We start from the raw sequence: 9,271 nt of genomic DNA on the forward strand, positions 1-9,271 counted from the left end.
GGATGGATGGATGGATGGATGGATGGATGGATGGATAAATAAAAAAAGTTTAGTAGCAACGGTTTCAGCAACATCTGTAAAATTGGCTGGGAAGAGAGTTTTAGAAAAACTGTAATTTAAACTTTCCCATCCAATGTAGAAAGGATTTACTGGAAACACAATAATGATCACAACTATGGACAACTAGTTTATTTTCTGATAAGAATATAACTATTAACCACACAAAACTTTGCAATGGTAAAAAAAGATCATTCTAACATTTCTATATTCACATGGGCATAAAAGGGGTCACCATCGTGGTGCCCGCAGGTGCCAAGGGGCCCTCAGGGGCCTCACGGGGTGCCCACAACATCTTCTGAAATCAGCACAATTCACAGATTGAAATTTTTATTTTATTCTGTTGCCCTACTTTTTTAATCATTTATGGAGCATTTCTTCATTTTAATCATACAGAGTATTTAAGCATTTACGGAGATTTCAAAATGACAATATCACAAAGAAAAGAAGCTAAAAGAAAGAATAAAAATATGTTTAGTTTGTATGAAGTTAAGGTGAACGCTGATCCTTCCTTCCTTCCTCCCTCCATTCCTTCAAATCCTCCCTCCATCCTATCCCCCCTCCCTCATTCCCTCCTTTCCTTCATTCCTTTTATCCATCATTCCTTCCTTCCTCCATTTCTTCAAATCCTCCCTTCATCCTATCTCTCATCCATCCTTACTCATTCCCTCCGGTTCTTATTTCCTTCCCTCTTTCCGTCTATCTTTCCTTTCTTCCATCATTTCTTCAAATCCTCCCTCCACCATTTCCCTCCTTCTATCCTTCCTCATTGCCACCATCCCTTCCTTCTTCCATTCCTTCAAAATCCTCTTACCCTCCATTCTCCCTCCTCCTACCATTCCTCATTTCCTCACTTCTTTCAAATCCTTCCTTCCTTGCTTTCTTTCTTTTCGTTTTCTCTCCTTCCTTCCTTCCGTTTCGTTCTCTCTCTCCTTCCTTCCTTTCTTCCTTCCGTTTCGTTCTCTCTCTCCTTCCTTCCTTCCTTCCGTTTTTTCTTTTCATTCTCTCCCTCCTTCCATCCTTCCCTCCTTCCTCCCCCTCTCTCCTAATAAAAATATTTATTAGTACGAAGTTAAGGTAAACGCTAATCCCTTCAGTTCATAGGTAACTATTGGTAGCCATTCATATGACCCATGAAGTAGCCCTGGTGACCACTGTTGCCCTTGTGACCTCTGTTTTAAAAGAACAACTGAGATTCTTTCAACAACCGGAAAACGTTGCTTTTACTTTGAAAGAGCCACGGCCGCGTTACTTCCGTAATTGATAGGGTCATGCTAAGCGGTCTGACCATAGATATCCATAATAAATAAATGCATTATAATAATAAATTATGGATATCTATGGGTCTGACCATAGGACCGACCGCCCTCCTACCGCCTCCTACTGACTGAAGACTGCAGCTGCTGGTAGCTCAGCGTGGGTCCGTTTAGAGCTTCCTGATTGGTCGGGATCGACCAGCTGACTGTTGTGTCACGTGACTGAAAGGAAAAGGAAGCTTATCGGCTGTGAAGCTGATGTTTAGATGTTGTGAAGGTTCGGGTTCAGACTCCGTCCTCAAGCTGCGAGGAGATGTTTGACAGCAGGAGCTCCTTGGAGGTCCTGCTGGTTCCTGAGGACCAGGCAGGTGATCAGCTGGCAGACCTCAGGAAGGCCCAGATGTGTCCTGCAGGTTCCCTGCTCTGCTGCCTGGGGGGCTCCGGCCAATTGATGCTGTGGGCCCCTGGGGACAGGAGGGCCCCCCGGTGCTCAGCGGACGGCCACTTCTCAGAGTGAGTTCAGACACCTCCACTTCCGGTTACACCGTCACGTGCTCCCTGCTTGTTACGAGATTAACCAAAACAATGAAGAGAAGTCAGTCAGCAGGGAGTCTGAGGGTTTAACCAAAACAGTGCTGAATGAATGTAACATTTGCTCCTGTTTTTCTGCTTTGATTGATCATAAAGTGGTTTACCAGCATTGATTAAAGTGATGACTGAGCAGTTTGAAGGTTTACTTTTCTGTTAAACTTCCTCCTTTCTGTTTTATTCTTTTTAGTTCCTGTAATTTGTGATGGATTTATTTAACCATCCCGTCGATTCAAAGAGAGAAAGCATCTTTAATGTTGGAGACCTACACAGTCCTCTGCTGATGATTAATACAAACAACACTCAGATGGTTTCTGTTCTTTTAAAAAGTGCTGACACTTTACATAAATCCACATAAAACATTATTAATAACTGAACCTTGTAATCATAAGTTTAAGACAACAAGAAAAACCCCAAAATAAGGCAGCAGAAATCTTGGTGATGTCAGAATATTCAGGTCTAAATCAGACTTTGCAGCATTTCTTTTTCAGGGCCGCTCTTAATTTCAGCGTGCGAGGGCCACGGCCCCAACACTTACTCTCCGGCCGAAGCACTTACATATGACAGTAAAGAATTCAAGGAGCTCAAGAAGTAATACAATGTTAACTACCTAAATGATGCATGTAGTATATATAGGCCTTCCTTGTCATGCATATCCTTGTGACGGTTGGCATATGGTGTCATTTTCTATTTCTTCAAACTGTAAAATCCTTTCAACAAACTAAATTATACTAAAACTAAAATGCTTTCTTTAAACCTCTTATATTTGGCGAATTTATGTTAGAATATTTTGCAAAAATATGTTGCGGTGCACGATGTGGTTTTGCATCTAAAGGCTGACGTTTCCTGTCTTGCGTGCGTTGTTGCCAGGTTGGGGTGTTTCCCAAACTGGCAGTTTAGGATGGGTGTCTATGGGTAAAAATAGTTTTTCTTTAGATTTATGGCCTAAGAGATCAATAGACTTTGGTTCAAATTGGTCGAGATTTCGTACATCCAGGCGGTTTATGAACATTTTTTGGGCTGGAAAACATGAGTCAGTGACATCTGGCATCCATGCTGATGTGGTGAGTGTGGGACGTTACGCAGGCGCAGTCACTGTCGCGTCCGTGTTAATAACCACGCCAGTAAAAACGCATTATAGAAGTCTTGGTGATGGTTGTCTTGTGATGCTTGAAGATAGATCAGTTAATCCACAATGTTTATTCTTATTGTGTTCCACATTTGAGAGGGTTCCTAATCTAGAAATCGCCACATAGTAGCCTGATGAAGTTCTCCCTTGACCTTATGCTTTACTCATTTGTTTTTTACCTAAGACCATAACACCCCCCCNATAAGTACCTGGGAGTGTACTTTAACAATAAGTTGGACTGGACTAGAAACACCGAGGCGGTCTACAAAAAGGGCCAAAGCCGACTATTCTTCCTGAGGAGGCTAAAGTCCTTTAACATCTGTGGGGCGATGCTGAGGATGTTTTATGAGTCAGTTGTTGCTAGCACGCTCTTCTCCACATGCTGGGGCAGTGGGTTGAGGGTCGCTGAAAACAACAGACTTAACAAACTGATCAGGAGAGCCGGTGATGTTGTGGGGGAGCAGCTGGACACTCTGACCACCGTGGCAGAGAGGAGGATGCTGTCCAGGTTTCAGTCCATCTTTGACAATGACTCACATCCTCTCCACGACACACTAACTAGAGCGTGTAACAAAAGTAATTTCCCTCTGGGATTATTAAAGTATTTCTGATTCTGATTCTGATTGATGATGGTTGTCTTGTGATGCTTGAAGATAGATCAGTTAATCCACAATGTTTATTCAGATTGTGTTTCACATTTGAGACGTTTGATTGTGCTTCTATTTTATTTTTCATAAATGGGTTGGTTTAGATGCCATGGCCAAAAATCGTTCCCGGTCCGAGCCTGCTCACACACCTTATGGATAAGATATGTTCTACTGTTTTCCTGAACCTGCAACCCCGGAGGGTTCTTAATCTAGAAATGGCCACATAGTAGCCTGATGAAGTTCTCCCTTGACCTTATGCTTTACTCATTTGTTTTTTTACCTAAGACTTTTTTTTGTCTCTGTTCCCCCTCCCCCCTTTTTTCTGTCTCTGTTTTGTTTTGGTTTATTAGTTCATTAACATTAGCACAGCCTAAGCTCAGGGTGGAGGGGAGGGTGCTGCTGTTTGTTCATGTTTATTGATTATTTTGTTATTTTTATACTTTTTTAATATAACCTATCACTGCATGCATCTGATTTATACTTTAAGATATTGCAAGGTCTTTGTAAGGGCAGAAACTAAAATAAAGCCTGGGTGGAAAAAAAAAAGAAATCTCTGTGAGGATCATGTTCACCCTTGGGCCTTAGAAGTTCAGGGTCTCTAATCCATCAGTTGAAGAACGTGGCTCCAAGACGTTCAGCCAGGTTCTACGCTGCTCTAAGAAATGCCCCAGATTCTTACTCGTACCTCGGGTCCTGAAAAATATTACTGAAGAGAACAGAACCAGAAGATGGGATCAGTTACATTCAGAACGCTGGAGACTGGAGATGCACCGATCCAAGTTTTTCTGAACCGATCCCATACTGATATCTGGGCTGAGCGCACGCATCTGATTCATCCGATAAATAGATAAGCAATATATCTTGCCATGAAGGCTTTAGACTTAACATAAACATTGTTGAAAAGAGGTAACAAATGGATAAATGGACTTTATATTATTTATTGACTATGTAAAGATGCACCTGATTGGATCTCCGATAGGAATTCACAGCAATCCGATCCGGCTAATATCTGAGCAGATATCCGGTCCAGGTGTCAGAATGATGCGTCTCCAGTTGAGAGGCGTTTTTTTTTAAATCGTCTCCAGATGAATTTGTTCTCATATGGTGAACCTGAAACTGATCCTTTGTCGGCAGCTTCAGCTGGGAGGAGGTGACGGCCAGCAGTCGGAGCGTCAGCAGTTTCCACCTGCTGGCTGTTGGATCTCAAGGTGACCTGAAGCTGCTGGAGGCTGAAGCTGAACCCTCCGTCCCCGTTTCTTTGCTGAGCGTGCAGAAATGTTCTGCAGACCGTCTGCTGGAGGCGATCAGAGAGAAGAACCACAGTGAGTCCTCTACTGCACGTTGTCTCCTGATCGTTTGGTCTCAGACTGAGCGGCTGGGCTGTTGTCTCCAGGTGTGTGTGAGCTGGACTCTGTGCAGGTCCTGTGCTTTGTGGACGGCCGCTGTCGTCTGCTGGTGAGCTGGAGCTGGTTGCTGCAGCTGCAGTGGGAACGAGAATCAGGAGAAGCGAAGATGATCTCCTGCCATCACTTGCAGCCAATCAGCAGGACCCAGCATGCAGCTGTTCAGCTCTGTGGAGAAACCCTGTTCACCCTCAGCTCAGATGGACTCATACGTATCCTGCAAACACATTCTCACACTGAATACTAATTTAGCTGCTTTTAGCTTTAACTGGAGCTGCAGAGCCAAGGTGTCATCATCATCACCAAGCCTGTTTGTTAGCATATGTTGTATTTCTGGCGTTTTCCTGATCTTTCCTCCCCACCAGATGTGTTTGCTGTGACCGATGGCGCCCTGCTGGCCAGCATCAACCTCCCCGCCTACCTGGAGGATGACCTCAGCTCTTCCTCTCCCTCCTCCTCTTTCTGCCTGGTTCAGGTGTCAGCAGATCTCAGCACAGCTGTAGCTGTAACCCAGTCTCATGCAGCTGTAGCCGTTGACCTTAACCACTATTTCAGGTACATGAGTCAGTTTTTTTTTTGTTTAAGGTTTATCTTTGTGTTTAAGGAATCCTGATCTCTGAAACTCACATGATTTGACACAATAGAAATCGATCTGATTCAAATGAAATGATCTGGAAATAAAATCCGCTTTCTCGTCTGATCAATAAGCTCATAATTGCTGCGTTCACCCAGCATGACCCAAATCAGATCAGTTTGCTCATGTTCTGCTTCTATCTGACTTTTTCAAGGTCCAGTTCTGATTTCTGACCTTAAAGAGAAATCAGATCTGAGCCACTCCCATCAGAGGATCATTTCCCAGGCTCTTTGTAGATCTGTTTGTGTAGATCTATTTTAGTAAATCTGATTTAGTAAATCTGTTATTGTAGATCTGATTAAGTAGGTCTGTTTTAGAGTTAGACTTAGACTCAACTTTATTAATCCCTTGGGATTACTCCTTCAGGGAAATTATGTTTCCATTAGCTTGTATAGAGTACAAAGAGTTAAAGCAAGATGCCATTAAAAATAAAAATGCAACAGACAATATAAAAAGAATTTATATAGTACCAAAAAAGTATATTAAACAAAAGTTGTAATGTCCTGGAATATGCTTCCCTTAGATATAAAAACATCTGCACAGTAGAGAGCCAAGGGAAGACATCATAGTAGTTGATGGATTATTGCACTTGTACTGCAGAGATGTACTGACCTCATAAAACAACAAAAAACTTAAACAGGCTAAACAGTAGTTGGCATGTGTTATTGCACAGGGAGAGAGAAGAATATTGCACGAGTGACAATAGGTAATGTTTTGCATAAGATGTCCAAGGAGGGGGGTGCTGACCATTGTCCCTCTTCCTATCACCTCCTCCTTCCTCCAAGTGAGGAGTTGTACAGCTTGATGGCTCGGGGCGCAAAGGAGTTCAGCAGTCTGCTGGCCCTGCTTTTGGGGATATTTGTAGATTTGATTCAGCAGATCTGTTTTTGTAGATCTTGTTTTAGTAGATCTGTTTTGTTCTGTTTTAGTAGATTCTATTTAGTAGCTATTCATTATTTAGTATCTATTTTTGTTGATCTGTTTTGGTAGGTCTGTTTTTGTAGATTTAATGTAGTAGATTTGTTCCAGTAGATCTGTTTTGTTCTGTTTTAGTATATTTGATTTACTAGATTATATTTAATATATCTGTTTTTGTTGATCTTTTTTGTAGATCTGTTTTTGGTGATCTGTTTTAATAGATTTAATGTAGTAGATTTGCTTAAGTAGATCTGTTTTGTTCTGTTTTAGTAGATTCTATTTAGTATCTATTCATTAATTTTTTTAGTATCTGTTTTTGTTGATCTGTTTTTGTAGATTTAAAGTAGTAGATTTGTTGCTATAGATCTATTTTGTTCTGTTTTTGCATATTTGATTTACTAGATTTTCTTTAGTATATCTGTTTTTGTTGATCTGTTTTTGTTGATCTTTTTAGTAGATTTGTTCTAGTAGATCTATTTTGTTCTGTTGTAGCATATTTGATTTACTAGATAATATTCAATATATCTGTTTTTGTTGATATTTTTATTAGCTCTATTTTAGTAGATCTCTTTGAGTAGATATGTTTCAGTAGATCTGCATCCTGCTAACACAGTGAAACTGTCTTCCAGACTGCACCCAGACCACCTACTCTGTGTCGGACCCCAGTCCAATGTCCCTCTTCAGCATAAAGACCACAGAGACCAGGACAGCCTGTCCAGCTCCAGTCACTGTCTGGCTGCTCTTGGATCAGCGCTCTGTGATGACCGGTAGAAAAAACTCATCCTGCTTTTAACAGCAGAACAGTTAGATACAGAACACTTTGAAATGAAACCAGCTTTGGACTGTTTGGGGCAGCTGTTCCTACAGAACAACCTTCAACCTATAATAAATGATTCCCAGTTTAACTTAGTAAAGATAAATTGACACTTTGGCCAGACTATATCCCTGTATCAGTATTGGCTGATGCATACTCACCTTGCATTAGCATGTTTGGCATCTTGCATATGTGCTTAGAGATCACGCTAAGGATACAAGTATGTTCAATCCCTCCATCAATTGTTAATGTTTTATTAGATTTGGTAATAGATGTTAAATTGAGACCTGTGTATTTGTTATAATTATTTTAACCGCTCACAGCATGGCAGCCACACCAACAACCACCTTTGCTGATTTGGCGCCTGAATGTTAAACTACACTTAAGAGTATCTTAGATGTTAGGTGACATTTTTCCCATTTTTCTCTCTTTTAGCTCTTGGAAAACTCGTCTAGCGTTGATGTGCAGCAGAGCCCAGCAGGTTGCTTCTCCCTCCCCCCCGTCTAAGCCTGCAGAGAGGCCGTGGTTCTATTCGCTTCCCCACCTGCAGGCCAGCTCCGCTTCAGCCTCCTCCCAGAGCAGAGCGCCACCAGGGGGAGCGGTGGTGCATTTCTCTGTCCCTGAAACATCCACTCCATCTCTGCTTGCTGTTTCTGAGTTCTCTGCACTTTTGACGTTCGTCACTCCTGGTAACACTCAGACCACAGTGGCCTTATGGGATATGGAGTCTGGGAGTTTGAGCTACCACCAGTCAGAAGACGTGGCCGTTCCAGTTCAGCACAGTGGAGAGCGGCAGCAGAGGCTGCTGCTGAAGAGTAAGCTAAGCAGTGACATTGCATTTTGTGTTATTTTTAATGTCCGTATGGAAATTTAAGAGAAAAACAACTCATTTTAACAGCAGGATTATTGTTATATCAACCATGTCTAAGAAAAATAATCTACCTTAGGTTTTTAATGAAGACCAATCGATATTTATCAACTACGTTTTTGTTGTTTAAATGCAACACATTTTAACTTCAGGACAGTTTTTGCTGGCTTCAATTAAATATGAATTCAGCTCCAGCTTCCTTATGCACCTATAAACATCCAATATACTATAACTCCTGATCATTTATAATATGCATATAATTTCTTTAGCCTTTCCTCAGCATACATCCAGTCTGCATGTATGTTTATAGAAAGATGCTAGATGCAGAAAACAGACAGTTCTGGCCTCGGTGCTCTTATGTTCAACGACTGCGCTAATCAGCTATGTAATAAAGGAAGGTTATTAAGACTGATGGTGTGATTGGTGTCCTCCAGGGTCAGGTGTGTTCCAGGTCATGTTCTCCATGCCCCAGCAGGATCTATTAAGCAGGCTGATGCTATTTGGCAGTGCAGCAACGGTGGACGCAGTCTGTAAGCTCAACAGCTGGGGGCACTGCTCCATCCCCTTCCATGCCCTGCAGGTAGGCACATCAGTCCAGTATTTATTGATTGGCTCACATACTGATTGATTTTGTATGATTTAGTTTTTGTTTTCTTTCATACAGGCCGGATTGAAGAACCGACAGCTTGACACGGTGGATTTGTATCTGAAAAGCAAAGAAAATCTCCTGAACTCCTCTGCATCAGTCTGTGTTTCTGAGCAGTCGGCAGACTCCAAGCAAAGTCTCAAAGACAGTATGTATGCTTGGTTATAAATAGTTACTTCAGAACAGTGTGTATGAGGATAAAACAACATTCAGGGGTGATATTAAAGGAATAGTACACCCAAAACATGATTAGCCTTCATTTTCTACTCACCCCCATGCTGAACAACACTCTGGAGTACTTTTTTGATATC

The 9,271-nt window shown here is 41.8% G+C and overlaps 1 protein-coding gene across 1 annotated transcript in view; it reads left to right on the forward strand.

Annotated features, from left to right (window-relative positions):
* The first annotated feature begins 1,430 nt into the window (after positions 1-1,430).
* Positions 1,431-9,271, forward strand: part of spg11 (spastic paraplegia 11 (autosomal recessive)) — a 38,772-nt gene continuing 30,931 nt past the window's right edge. The window contains 8 exon segments of the mRNA XM_015392111.1: positions 1,431-1,826; positions 4,812-4,999; positions 5,071-5,292; positions 5,446-5,635; positions 7,262-7,399; positions 7,882-8,261; positions 8,749-8,894; positions 8,979-9,108. Of these exon segments, the coding sequence (XP_015247597.1) occupies positions 1,627-1,826; positions 4,812-4,999; positions 5,071-5,292; positions 5,446-5,635; positions 7,262-7,399; positions 7,882-8,261; positions 8,749-8,894; positions 8,979-9,108 (1,594 nt within the window). The 5' untranslated portion in view covers positions 1,431-1,626.

Source organism: Cyprinodon variegatus, unplaced genomic scaffold (assembly GCF_000732505.1).
Source record: "Cyprinodon variegatus isolate N-32 unplaced genomic scaffold, C_variegatus-1.0 Scaffold574, whole genome shotgun sequence".
Taxonomy (NCBI): Eukaryota; Metazoa; Chordata; class Actinopteri; order Cyprinodontiformes; family Cyprinodontidae; genus Cyprinodon; species Cyprinodon variegatus.